Source organism: Odontesthes bonariensis, chromosome 19 (genome assembly GCF_027942865.1).
Source record: "Odontesthes bonariensis isolate fOdoBon6 chromosome 19, fOdoBon6.hap1, whole genome shotgun sequence".
NCBI classification, from domain to species: domain Eukaryota; kingdom Metazoa; phylum Chordata; class Actinopteri; order Atheriniformes; family Atherinopsidae; genus Odontesthes; species Odontesthes bonariensis.
In genome coordinates, this window is record NC_134524.1 from 20523809 (window position 1) to 20538099 (window position 14291).

At 39.5% G+C, this 14291-nt stretch overlaps 2 protein-coding genes across 2 annotated transcripts; both read left to right on the top strand.

Moving 5' to 3' along the window:
- Positions 1 to 2425: 2425 nt before the first annotated feature.
- LOC142369385 (uncharacterized) lies at positions 2426 to 5249 on the top strand. The gene is made up of 6 exons (XM_075451747.1): positions 2426 to 2498; positions 2670 to 2996; positions 3117 to 3167; positions 3247 to 3357; positions 4946 to 4977; positions 5083 to 5249. The coding sequence occupies exons 1-6, from the start codon at positions 2453 to 2455 to the stop codon at positions 5182 to 5184; spliced, it is 669 nt and encodes a 222-aa protein (XP_075307862.1). The 5' UTR covers positions 2426 to 2452; the 3' UTR covers positions 5185 to 5249.
- Positions 5250 to 13079: 7830 nt separating this feature from the next.
- LOC142369390 (uncharacterized) lies at positions 13080 to 14291 on the top strand. Its single transcript, XM_075451751.1, has 5 exons — positions 13080 to 13153; positions 13303 to 13647; positions 13722 to 13823; positions 13917 to 13951; positions 14043 to 14291. The coding sequence occupies exons 1-5, from the start codon at positions 13111 to 13113 to the stop codon at positions 14160 to 14162; spliced, it is 645 nt and encodes a 214-aa protein (XP_075307866.1). The 5' UTR covers positions 13080 to 13110; the 3' UTR covers positions 14163 to 14291.

The window sequence follows — 14291 nt, forward strand, 5'->3', positions numbered from 1 at the left end:
GTGCAGCAGCATGCCCTAACCTCACCCCACCCCCAACACTTTGTCATTTTCCACTGCGGAGTCAACATTTTGTCAGTTAAAAATGGAACAAAAAGTCACCATGAGACTAGCCTTTGGCTCTGTATTAAAACCACATGAAACAAAAGCGGTTTTGCTTTCACACCAAGGTTCGATGCCTATCCTTTGAAATTTCTATACCCACCTACTGCAATTCTGGGTCAGGGGTTGTGGGGTGGGGGATGCATAAGTGTGGTATACACCCTGGACTGATCGTCAGTCCATCACAGTGCTGTACGGAGACAAAGAACCATGCCGTCTAACACTTACTCCAAGGGTCAATTTTAGAATCACCAAATAACCGAACATGCATATCTTTCTGCAGCGGGAGGAAAATCAAAAGAACCCATGCATGCACGGGGAGAACATGCAAACTCCACATGGAAAGGCCCCGGCTGGGGTTGGAACCGAAAACGCTCTTGCTGTGAAGCGACAGCGCCCCGTCATGAAGCCAGTTAGAGATCCATCAGCAATCAATCCATCTCTTTTCAAACTATTTTTTTTTTCAAACCACAGTTCACCGCTTTATCTGTAGTGGTTAACACCGTCACCTCACAGCAAGAGGGTTCCAGGTTCGATCCCCACCCGGGGCCTTTCTGTGTGGAGTTTGCATGTTCTAACCCGTGTATGTGTGGGTTTTCTCCGGGTACTCCGGCTTCCTCCCACTGTCCAAAAACATGCATGTTAGGTTAACTGGTGTCTCTGTGTGGCCTTGTGACTGACTGGCGACCTGTCCAGGGTGTACCCCGCCTCTCACCCGATGACTGCTGGGATAGGCTCCAGCCCCCACCCCCCCATCTTAGGATAACATGGCAAAAACTAAAGACTAACCAGGAACTTAAAACTTAACAAAACTAAAGAGACAAAAAGGCACATTTTGTAAAAAAGGTTTGAGGAAATCGGTGTATTTATCCTCCACTGGCCTGTGAATAAACATAAATGAATACAATTCCTCTATCAGGTGTTAATAAATCTGAATGAGTTTCAGGCTACCTTCAGTGTTGATAGGAGCTTCACCTCTTCCTTCACAAATGATGCCAAAATCCTGCCATTACTCTCTTTTATTTACAGTATTTGGTCACAATTCTAACATACTGAAGGATACTTCTACATATTATAGATTCATTGACTGTGCCTGTGATGGTGTGGCTGTAAGGCATGTGCAGTGAGGCCTGCAAGACATTACTTGTCTCATTACTTCAACTCCCCTTGTTTGTTTGTGTCGTCTTGGCATAGACCTTTAACTTTCTTAGCTTTTAAAATGAAACCCGTTAATTTTCTAAACTCATGGTCTACTTTATGGTAGGGCCCCACTACCAATAGACAATAGCAATGTAACCTATTCATCAGGATGAACTTTCACAGCCTGAGACTTGGAGATCTATCACATGACAAACAAAACACATATTAAAACTAACCTTTAGTCCTATCCTTTAACACTGTTTAGCTTTGTTTCGCTTTTAACACAGCTGCACCAACGTTGCATTCAACATGTCACTCCATGCTATGCTCCAATTGGTTGATTCAAATAAGTTGGACATAGCATCAGAAACACTGCAGAATGATCATCGCAACAACAGTTTTTGAACTTCTCTCAGTGTCTGATGTAGCACTACTACATTTGCGCCACAATTTGCCATGACATCCCCACAATTCTTGTACATCGGTCATGTTTCATATGGGACGACCAACGATCCACAGTGTGTATCAGAGGGGTAAAAAAGAGGACAAAGTTAACTTTGAGGGAGCTGCAAAGCTCCACAGCAAAAAAATTGGAGTGTCTGTCCACTTTAAGCTTTACACAAAGCTTGAGATTATTAAAAAAAAAAGTAACTAAAAGAAGCCAATGTTTGGGATAGATAAGACTGAATTGAACTTGAAGGTGGCACGAAGGAAAGCACCACTTGTACACTGAAGTACGGTGGTGGCAGCATCATGCTGTGGGCATGTTTTGCATTGGCAGGGTCTGGAAAATTGGTCAGAATTCAAAGAATGAAGGATGGTGCGTGAATAATGTGTGTTGGACGGAACTGTACATTTTTCTGTCCATCTCAACACATGCTCGGGCATTTCTTTTCCGGACTTAAGTTGTAAACACGCTGTTAAATATTTTTGGTGTAAAAAAAAAAAAAAAGAAAAGAAAGACAGACCTACCTGCCCGAAACACCCCTGACTGGGCAACAGTTCACTGGGGGGGATAACATTTATTATAAGCACTTTTTGCTTATAAGGGTTGAGAAAAGTGAAAAAAAAAAATGAAAGAGAGAGAGAGAGAGAGAAAGAGAAAAGAGAGAGAGAAAAGAAGAAGAAAGAAAAGTCTCTCCGCCTCCTAATACTTAACACTGACTGGGGTACAGTTCATTGGTGGACAGTGCTTTCTTGCAGTCAATACAGCATGAAAACCTTCCCCTTGAAGACAGCTTTGCTGCTCTGCGGCTTTAGTAAGTTCTGGTTCTGAATTCCTCTCAACTAAATTTACAACTTTGTTAACTCCAGTAAAATGTCCACTTTTAAGGCTTTGTTCAAAGCTATTTTTGTTTGATAACTTTTAAGGCTTTGTTCAAAGCTATTTTTGTTTGATATAAGGCAAATAAAGACTGCTTCTGTCTCAGGTTGGTCTCTGCCTCGGACCTTGAAGATTCAGCCTGGTGAAGATGTCACACTGCAGTGCTCCAAGGTCTCCAAATACGATTCTATAACATTCTGGTTCAGACTGATCAACAGAACCAAGGTCAACTGTATCTCTGTCATGTTTCCTGGTGATGACAAAGCTAAATACTGTGAGGGATTTGAAAGTGGATCATTTGAAATGAGCTCCAACATCTCCACTGTGTTTCTCAAAATCAAAGAGGTGGATTTTTCTGAATCTGGACTATATTTTTGTGGATTTTACATAAATGCACGTCTGAATTTCAGTGTAATACATTTACATGTGAAAGGTAAGTTTAAGATATCATGTGTATTTCTTTATGTTTTTGCTTATTTCTATTAACAATATAAATGTACTACATTTCATAATTCCCCTGATACGAACGGATTGTTCTCCCTCTCACTGAAAGCCACTAAAAGCCACCATGAGTTTGACGATGACATCGACGGCGAGTGTCAAAGTAAGACGTCTTTATTCAAACCATTCGTTAGCCACATCTTAATCCACCATTCAGTCCGGAATAATGCTTTTTGTTGCAGAAAAATCTTTTGAAAGCACAAATCTGCTGAGTCTGATTCTGGGTGGTCTGACTGTTTTCCTCATAGCAGTCATCGTTGGTCTGGTTGTTCAAATCAAGAAGCTTCAAAAAGGTACTTCTTGAAAGCTACTGAATCCATCCCAACCTAAGAGTAGGGATGATGCTGACTGAGAAATGGCTACTTTGATGAATTAATGTCCATGTCCATTCTGCAGAGACCTCCACTTGGATCAGCAGGCTACTGCCCACAAAGCACAAACCTAAAAACTCGGGCTGGGCGAGTTAACTCGTTATTATCGCGTTAACTTGTTAATTATTTAACGCCAATAAATATTTTATCGTGCATTAACGCAGGTTTTATTCTTTCCAAAGTCTGTTGGTTTCTGCTGCGGAACCACCAAACATGGGGAAGGGTACGGAACTTTTACTCGGCCATTTTCATTTTAAAGTTGGACATCACTGCTACAGGTGCCCCTCGGTCTCTGTGTGAAGCTCACGGAGCTAACCGGCGCTACTTCCTGCTTTACTTGTTTCAACATAAAAGCATGTATTTCAAAATAAATTTTTAAAAAAACTCCTGCATATACAGCCAAGTTGAATTGTCTTATCAGTGTAGTCGTTCCAGTCTAAAATATCACTTAAAGGCAAAACACACAATTGATACAGCAAGTCATTCAACGAAACAGACAGTGGAGCGAGGCTTCTACATAAAAACTGCATAAAAATGCTGATGTTAAAAGTGTGTTTGCACAACAAATGTTATGGCACTTTCATTCATATGGCAGTACATTTAAAATAAAGCTAAATGCTAAAAGCTATACACTACCTTTGAATTAATTTTTGGATTTTGCGTACAAATGCGATTAATTGTGATTAATCAGGGAAATCATGTGATTAATTAGAGTAAAAATTGTAATTGTTGCCCAGCCCTAATAAAAACTTAACTAATTACAGCCAAGGATGCTATCTGGGGATAACTTGATTACTTTTGAAGATGGCTTATTAGAAAGTGAGAGAAACTTGTCACCTTCTACTCAAATAAGAAGCCACAGGCCTCCACAAAAAGAATATGGGGGACTTTAAAAACATCAGAAACTGAAATATCCCAACTTTACTTCCAACAAAGAATGGCTGAAGATTAAATATAAATGCTTGCTTCATAATGGTCCTCTTTATTGTCTTTCCTACTTTGATCAGATTATCCTTGTCTACAGCTTTGGCTGCAATCATTTTTAAAACTTTACTGAGTTTCCTCCATCGCCACAGAAGATCTTTTGTCCTGTTTTCAAATTCCGAGTTTAACTTCTATGAAGAACTATGATCCATTGTTTCCATATCCCCCTTTGATTGTGATTAAAACTATATCCATAACTGCATCACTACTTATCTGAATGAAAAAAAATATCCCCCAAAGAATATCCAATCCTGCCCAAATCCAACTCAATTCGCCTGGTTGGGTTAGTGGGTGTGGCATCTAAAGTAACATGACAATAACATAGTAACATGATAGCATGTAACACAAGGAAGACATTGCCTAATGTGAAGGAATTTTCATAGGTTTGAAAGTACGTGTGCCAGTCTACAAAATAGAAATGAAGAGTAAATAATTAACCTCTGTTTGTTAATAATAGGAGCCTCTTTAGAATATGCAACTAGAATGTTTTCTTTGACCTCATGTGCTCTGTCTCTCTGTCCCTAAGCCGATGATAAACAAGATCCACAAGAGAATGGGGTGAATATTGTTCTAAACATTTTTCTTCAATCATTTAGTAGAAAGTCTTTTGTAATCAAAATATTTTTAGATGTCTTACTGTAACTGCTTTAATGTTATTTACAGAGCCCTGGCTCTGATGACGTGGACTATGCTACGGTGACGTTTAAGCAAACAGGAAGAAGAAGACAGCCGGAGTCAAACGTTGTGTATGCTGCCACCAGATAAGACTTGAGGAGGAAACTAAACTGCAGCTCAAAGTCGAACTGATGCCTCGTTAATCTGCTGTTTGTATGAGACCTCTTGTAAGGGGTTGTTACCTGTATCTCTGTCAAAAAATGTCATTTTGAAATAAAGATTTTAGATATTTTTTTTTTGGTCTGGGGACTGGACTTGTGTTTGTTGAAAGAGTAGAAGCAATGCTGATATCGGCCTCTTAACTTAAAAGTTAGATTTGCACAAAGGTTTGTAATGTGAAGGGAGTGAGGTACATTTATTTGACAAAAAGGAGACGTTAAAGGTGGAATATGAAATGTAAATGGACTGTACTTGTAGGCTATAGGGCTTTTCTAGTCCAGCTGAGCACTCAAAGCGCTTTCATACTGCATGCCACATTCACTCACACAACCATACAGCACGTCTTAGTCTATAAAGGCTAAGCAGTGCTTTCCTTTATGCATTCACACACATTCATCCAATAGACGCATCCGTAGACAACGTGGGGTTCAGAGTCTTACCCAAGGAAACTTCGACATGTGGCCCAGAGAAGCCAGGAGTTTGAACCTTTCAACTGGTGTGCGACTGCTCTTCCTCCTCAGCCACAGCCGCCCCATGTGTCTGCTGTTAAGTTAAACACAGCATTTGACACGTCACAATTAGGGCTGTAGCGATACACTAATCTCACGATACGATACGATACGATACACGATATTCAGCCAACGATACGATACGATTCGATACAATTCAATACGATTTGATGTGATTCGATACACTTACATAATTTTCTGGGGGAAAAAAAGCGACAGTGTGATTTGACATGAATCGTCGCTGATTGGACTGGTGGTCCAACCTTTGAACCGGAAGGACAACACAGCCAGACAAACAGAAACAAACGAACATGTCACAAACGTGAGAGCTATGCACTTTATACAACATTTTTATGAACAAATTTATCACTGTTTTGTATATTGTGACCCCCTGGCATTGTATTGTATTACCTTAATGTTCTGTGTTTTCACTAATTGTAACGTCTGACTTTTCAATAAAGTTTGCTTTAAAAAAAATATATATATATATATTAAAAAAAAAATAAAAAATCGATACTCGCGGCTGAAAAATAGATACTTTATCGGGAAACAAAATATCGATATATATCGTAGTATCGATAAAATTGCTCAGCGTTAGTCACAATTGTGGTAGATCTAGTGGGAACCGGTAGGGGGCACCTCCATCACCCCCTTGGCTGGCACTCCATCCACACACTACCAGCTTCCTCCAGAGTCCTGCTGTAGCTCCATACTGTAGTTCTCCTCTTGTTGGCTCCATAGCAGCTAGAGTGAGAACTCTTCCTTTTTTTACTTTTTCTAGTATACTAACAAATAACTTTGACAGGTGAGTGAAAGGCAAATAATTAAAAAGGCATAGAAATTCTACCCTTAAAGACATGGCTTTTCCAGTCTAAATGAGTATATTAATGAAAATGATCAAGGCTTGTTCAGTTATTTTACATTTGACTTCTTTCTTAAAACTGTCATTCAGTCTTATATTTGTGAATCAATCGTTTAGTCCAAATAATCAAGTAATTGTAGTCTTGGCTATATCATTTCTTCCACCACATTGGGTAAATGAGAATCCTTTTCCAATAACCAGTGTTGGGCATCTGGGGAAAAAAAAGCTTATTGGCAAATTTAATTAGCTAATAACTGAGCCAATAATTAAGTTATTAGCAAATATTAATACGTTTCCAAGGCTGCTGGTGTGTGTGACCTCCCAGCCTGGAGGTCAAGCTGAAAGAGAGAGTGTGGCCTATTCCTATGAAGGTAGGACAGAAAAAGAGAGATTATAAGCATTATTGGGGCTTTGATGTGTGAACCTGAGGGTGTGGTTACCTGGAAAGGAAACAATTGACTTTCAGAGTAAAAGTTTATTCCAAAAATGCATGGTTTCAGGTTGTAAGGTTCCCAACAACCCCTCTTTGGTGTCAGGGTTGTACCTGACGTGCGATCCTGGGACCACTTGTTTCATCCAAAACTGAAAGAGTTAATTTGTTTGCCAATGTCGGTTTATCAAATCAAATCAAATTTATTTATATAGCACATTTCATGTACAAACAATTCAAAGTGCTTTACATTAAATAAAAGCATTGCAGCAGGGAGTGGAAGAAGCATTATAAAGAGAAACAAATAAAATAATTTAAATTAATTTAAAAACAAGCAACAGTCAAGATAAGTTAAAAGATACCGTGCAGATTTCATGAGAAAAGAAATGTTTTTAACCTGGATTTAAAAATGTCTCCATTTTGTGAAAGTTTAAACTCCACTGGCAGTTTGTTCCACTTGTTTGCAGCATAACAGCTAAATGCTGCTTCTCCATGTTTAGTCTGGACTCTGGACTGGACCAGCTGACCTGAGTCCTTGGATCTAAGAACTCTGCTGGGTTTATATTCTCTGAACATATCACAGATGGATTTTGGGCCTAAACCGTTCTGGGATTTGTAAACCATCAGCAGGCTTTTAAAATCTATTCTGTAACTGACTGAAAGCCAGTGTAAAGATTTTAAAACTGGTGTGATGTGTTCAGATCTCTTAGGGGCACTTTACACGGAAACGAAAACGGGTTAAAAACGCAAAACCTTTTTGCGGCTGCACTATATCGTTTAGATGGTAACAGCGTTTTGGGGGCATGAAAACGCAAAAAAGTGAAACCGCCCTCCAGAGTGGAATTCTTGAAAACGCTCCACTGTCACGCCACCGTGTAAAGGATGAAAAACGCAAAACTGCGTTTCTCGTCACATAGAAATGACGTGACAAGCATAATAAAGCGCCAGAAAACCGGGGGAAACACATCAGTAGGCTATCAACATGTCCGTCCCTGCGGACTTTCAACTCGCCTTAGGCGCGGTAATTGACGTTCAAGAGTCATTTCATCACATAACAGCAATGATGAGCGAGAGTAGTAAAGAACAGACCAAACTTGGTCTTGGTAGTGTTGCCACCTAGCCATCTGGCGTGTTTACTGCATCAATAAATATGAAACGTCACACACTTTTGCATTTCCGTATGCACGCAGATTTTCACCGTAAAACGCTCGTCTAAATGCAGATTTAAAAGTGAAAACGAAACGCCACTTTTGCGTTTTGGTTTCAGATCGTTTCCGTGTAAAGGTAGCCTTAGTCCTGGTTAAAACTCTAGCAGCAGCGTTCTGGATGAGCTGCAGATGTTTAATGCTCTTTTTGGGAAGTCCAGTTAAAAGAGCATTACTGTAATCGAGTCTACTGGAGATGAATGCATGGATGAGTTTCTCCTGGTCTTTTTGGGAGAGGAAACCTTTAATTCTGTTGATGTTTCTGTGGTGGTAAAAAGCTGCCTTGGTGACAGCTTTGATGTGGCTGCTGAAAGTCAGATCTGAGTCTATCAACACTCCGAGGTTACAAACTTGGTCAGTGATTGTATGGTCCCAAGTCTCAAGATATTTACCAACGCTGACCCTCTTCTCTTTGTTCCCAAACAGAATGATCTCAGTTTTGTCTTCATTTAATTGTAGAAAATTCTCTCTCATCCAGGTGTTTACTTCCTCCAGACACTGACACAGTACGTCTGCTGGGCTGCAGTCGTCCGGTGACAGAGACACATAAAGTTGTGTATCGTCTGCATAACTGTGATAATTGATGTTAAAGTTCTGCAATATCTGACCCAAAGGGACCATATAAAAGTTAAACAGAAGAGGTCCAAGAATTGACCCCTGGGGGACTCCACAAGTCATGGCCACTCGCTCAGATTTATTGCTGCCAATTGTAACAAAATAACTCCGGCCTTCTGAGTAGGACCGGAACCAGTTAAGGACCGCTCCAGAAAGTCCAACCCAGTTTTCCAGCCTGTGCAACTGGATTCTGTTATCTACAGTATCAAACGCAGCGCTGAGGTCCAACAGAACCAGGACTGAAAGATTACCAGAATCAGTATTCAACCTGATGTTGTTTAACACTTTGACCAGAGCTGTTTCAGTGCTGTGATGACATCTGAAGCCTGATTGAAAGTTATCAAGACTTCCACTTTCATTCAGAAAGTCGTTGAGCTGGTTAAATACAACTTTCTCAATAATCTTAGATATAAAAGAGAGATTAGAGACAGGTCTGTAGTTGTTCATCATAGAGGCGTCTAGAGTTCTCTTCTTTAGGAGTGGCTTAATGGCAGCTGTCTTTAGTGACTTGGGAAAAATGCCTGATGCCAGTGAGCTGTTAACTATTTGTAGGAGATCACTTTCTACTGAGGTAATAAACAGTATTTAAAAAGTCGGATGGTATTATGTCCAGAGTGCAAGTGGTTGATATCAGATGCCGAACTATTTCCTCTAGGATTTTTAAATCAACAATATTAAATTGTGACATAACGTCAGAGTTATTTCTAGGTTTTAGACACAGATTAGTTTTCTTGTTTGTCTGTGTTGCGTGAATGTTTTGTCTAATCGTTTTGATTTTTTGGCTAAAGAAGTTGGCAAATTTGTTGCATATCTCAGTGGAGAGTGTTTAGGAGGATTTGTGAGTGATAACACCTGGGCAGCACATTAACTAACTTGGCATGTGTTGACCCTCTTTGTTTTTGCTAAGCATGAACAGTCACCAGCTGTAGTAGAAAAAGACTCAATCGAACAAGGTAAACAATAAGAATGACATAGTGAAACTAGAGTCAATGCTCTTCATTAATGAGAATAGGGATTTTTGTGATGTAAATATGTTGGTAAAGAGGTCATATCCAGTGTGTCCGGCAGTGTTTGCTTGTTCACTCGTCAGTTTTGATGACAATATTGACTCTGTCTTGATAAGGTCTTGACAGGTGCTGCTGCCAAAGGTTGTCACCATTTCTGAAAATGACATTTTCCTCTCCAAATCCATTTTGTGCAAGTACTGACCAAGTGAACAGTGGCTATCACATATCACATATCTGGAGTTTTCTTGCTTTTGCTGCAAAATATACAAGCTTGCATGTGATACTTGAATGATTGAAATCCAATAATGATTTATTATGGATGATTTTGCATATGTTGCAGCAAAGTTGAAACTGATTATGTAAAAAATTAAAAGATTTTAGATTTACCGGTCATGCATACATGCATACACACAAAATTTGCCCTTCGCTTTTAACCCATCCAGGTTGGCACCTGTTGACACACACATGCACATGTACAAGGTCACACACTCATAGGCTGTGTTCTAAACCGCATCCTTCTCCTACTACTCCCACTACTCATACTAACTTTTTGAGTTAGTATGCGAGTTCCCGGATGCATACTAGATTCGCCGAAATGTTGGATATGCATCATGAGATTACTACTCAAACTCAAACTGCCCAAGATGCAACGTAACGTGACGTCGCCGATCGTCATTTCCTGTCAAAACGGCAGTTTCAAGCTAGCTACAACGAGGGTAGGTTCACTTCCTGTTTTCAAAACAAAAGCATCAATTGTATCGAAATGGCTTTCCCTATGATAAAAGGCAACGGGTATTTTATTTTTTGAAAATAACCAGAAGTGCGTTGCTCACTACGGCTAGCTTTAGTAGCGCCAAATTCGTCAGAACAAAATTGTAAATAGCCAGTATTTTGTCAGATTTTCAACACGTTGGGGATCTAAATGACTACTTTCTCGCCTGAAAATGTTTCAAATGTTGCAAAAGTTTACAGAGTTTAGAGCTTAAGCGAAATCAGCTTCAGGCTGGCTGATTTCGGCTCGGACAGCAGCGAAATGCATTGTGGGTAAACACTCTGCATACTGTCTGATCGATGAGTATGCAGTATGGAAGTATGCCGTATGCAAGTATGTATGTAGTATGTAGTATGCGGTTTCGAACACATCCATAGAGACAGATGCCAACCTGGAGCGGTGGGCAGCCATTCACAGCGCCCGGGGAGCATGGGGGTACCGTACCCCTAGTTCTAGCAAGAACTAGCATTGTCCGAGGACAGTTATTAACATTGAATAACATTATAAATGAAACTCATTAACTACAGGGCACCACAGACTGAGTTCAAAGAGTTAAAAAGTGAGAGGAGTTGATTTAAAAAGACCAGGAGAAACTCATCCATGCATTCATCTCCAGTAGACTCGATTACTGTAACGCTCTTTTAACTGGACTTCCCAAAAAGAGCATTAAACATCTGCAGCTCATCCAGAACGCTGCTGCTAGAGTTTTAACCCGGACTAAGAGATCTGAACACATCACACCAGTTTTAAAATCTTTACACTGGCTTCCAGTCAGTCACAGAATAGATTTTAAAAGCCTGCTGATGGTTTACAAATCCCAGAATGGTTTAGGCCCAAAATACATCTGTGATATGTTCAGAGAATATAAACCCAGCAGAGCTCTTAGATCCAAGGACTCGGGTCAGCTGGTCCAGTCCAGAGTCCAGACTAAACATGGAGAAGCAGCATTTAGCTGTTATGCTGCAAACAAGTGGAACAAACTGCCAGTGGAGATTAAACTTTCACCAAATGTAGACATTTTTAAATCCAGGTTAAAGACATTTCTGTTCTCATGTGTCTATGCATGAAATATCTTTTAACTTATCTAGACTGTTGCCTGATTTTAATTCATTTAAATGATTTTATTTGTTTCTCTTTATATTATTTTATGTATTTTTAATGCTTCTTGCACTCCCTGCTGCAATGCTTTTATTTTATGTAAAGCACTTTGAACTGTTTGTACATGAAATGTGCTATACAAATAAATTTGAAATTTTGATTTGATTTAGGGGAAGCAGTAAATGGGTCAGCATTAAAGAGAACAAGCACAAATTCGCAGTCCCACACAGGCAGTAAATGCTGCTGAATATTTGCTTCTACAATCACATGTTGTCCCACCTGCTGATGTTCCCAAGGTTTTACAAGGATTCATCTGGAAAATGTCTGCAAGAGATGTGGACCGAATACAGACATTTGCTTTTGCCCATGCCACAACTCCAGAACAGCTCTATAACATTTGAGGACTCCACTACATGTGTGATCATTAATAGAATCATTTCACTGAGTTAGATTTACTCAACTCCTCTACTGCAGGTTGCTTGTCTTTTTTTGGGGAAAAAATCAGTCTAAAACTGCTTTACTTGTTAACAGATAACAAGTCACACTGAACACATACGATAGAAAAACATAAAAACTGCCGTCACTGCTCTGTATGAAACACTTGACTCTTGCAAAGTGACACTTTCACAACCTCAAATCAAAGCATTCACTCTGGTAAAAGCTGCACATTTGCAAACTCAGATTCAAAACCACAGCAGGTGAAAGTTCCATCCATTTCCTGACTTAATTCTTAGACTTAAACTGCTCATACTTAAACAATTTCTTTCATAAAGTAACTCACTGACATCAAGTAAAAAATCCGGCCACTCTGCACTTTTCAGGGTTATTGGAGAGAGAATTTATCATTATGCCGATATCATGAATAAATGAGTTAACTGTGGCACTATAACAGGTCATTTTTAGGGGTATGATAAATTTTCCGACAAGATGATTATTACTTTTTATTATCATAATTAAAAAAGTGTCAATTTTTAATTCAACTATCGAAATTTTCTAAGAAGTGGAGTCTTTAACGATTATAGGAATTAAAACTAAATACTCTGCACCATGTTTTAAAAAAATAAAAAACAGCAGAAAGGATCAATACAGTACACTGTATACAGTTTAATAAATATTTTCTCATGTTCAAACCTCGTGGCTAAACCGCACATGGATTAACTAAAGTGTTATCATTCAAGACAATAATCATGTCTTCCTCTTACAACTAATAGTTTGTTACTGTTTTCTTAAAATCATTCTCAGTGTCAGCGTGAGCGGTTGGATAGCTGAAAGAACAGCCCACCTCCTTACAGTGACTACAGTAACTGGAGCACAGTTCACTTTCTAACATCACACTGACAGAGTCCTGTCGTGTGCACAATGATGAGCTTCACCTTGATGCTGGCTTTGCTCTGCACCTTCAGTAAGTACACCAACATGTTTTTATTTGTACGATTTATTTTGTCCATACTGTGATCCACCAGAAATTCTCTTATAACATGAGTTGAACTCATTGTTAGTTTCTTGTTGAATTTTGACTTCATGAATGCTTCATCTGTTGGTTTGCTTCAGGTTGGATCTCAGCGTCAGTGTCGGAGTTTCACACTGTGGAGGTCCAGCCTGGTGAAGAAGTCACACTGCTGTGCTCCAACTTTAGCAGTTTTCCTGCTCACATCGTTTGGTTCAAACTGGCCAACGGACCCAACGTCAGCCGCATCTCATCTATGTTCAGTTCTGAGTCCAATACTTCACTTTTTGATGGATTTCCAAACAGTAAATTTAAGATGACATCCAACACCACAAACCTTTTTCTGAATATCAAACGAGTGGATTTCTCCGACTCTGGGCTTTATTTCTGTGGAAATAACAAAGAAGGACTCTCAGTCATTTTTAGTGCAACATATTTACAGGTTCAAGGTAAGATTAATGTTATTAATATTTCAGTCAGTTTCAAATGATTCCAAACCAATGCTGCTGTGTACAAATTGTAGCTGTCTCAACAAATCCGCTGATTGTAATCCTGGGCGGTGGAACCATTTTCCTCGTAATAATCATCATCTGCCTGGTCGTCAGAATCAGGACATTTCATACAGGCAAGTTTTCATTTTAGTTGGACATTTAGAACATTTACAAACGCTGAGCTGTGAAACGAATAACCGACCAGATTAACTGTTGTTGTCATTCAGTTCAAAGTGACAAACAGAATCCACAACACAGTGAGGTAATCACCCCCTGATTTTATTATATCTTGTTTTTTTAATAATCATATATTAGGTGGTTTACTTAGTGACTGTAACTACTTTCATTTACAGATGCCCTCTGAGGCCCTGAACTATGCAGCAGTGGGTTTCCGTCCCAAAGCAGAAAGGAGCAGAAGGCCGGTGCACGACAGAGAGCTGGAGCCACATGTGGTGTACGCTGCCACAAGATAGACTCACACACCCATACTGACAGAAGCTCAGAGAGAAAATAATCCTTTGTTATACTCATCTGATTGTTGGGTTTTTTGTGTTTGGTTGAATTGCAGTGCCAATAAAAATAAAATATAGTTGAATCATAAA

Coding starts and splice junctions, on each gene's coding strand:
- LOC142369385 (XM_075451747.1), top strand. CDS start 2,453: ATGAAAACCTTCCCCTTGAAGACAGCTTTGCTGCTCTGCGGCTTTA. Junction 2,997..3,116: donor AATACATTTACATGTGAAAG/GTAAGTTTAAGA, acceptor TCTCACTGAAAG/CCACTAAAAGCCACCATGAG. Junction 3,168..3,246: donor CATCGACGGCGAGTGTCAAA/GTAAGACGTCTT, acceptor TTTTTGTTGCAG/AAAAATCTTTTGAAAGCACA.
- LOC142369390 (XM_075451751.1), top strand. CDS start 13,111: ATGATGAGCTTCACCTTGATGCTGGCTTTGCTCTGCACCTTCA. Junction 13,824..13,916: donor AATCAGGACATTTCATACAG/GCAAGTTTTCAT, acceptor GTTGTCATTCAG/TTCAAAGTGACAAACAGAAT. Junction 13,952..14,042: donor AGAATCCACAACACAGTGAG/GTAATCACCCCC, acceptor TTTCATTTACAG/ATGCCCTCTGAGGCCCTGAA.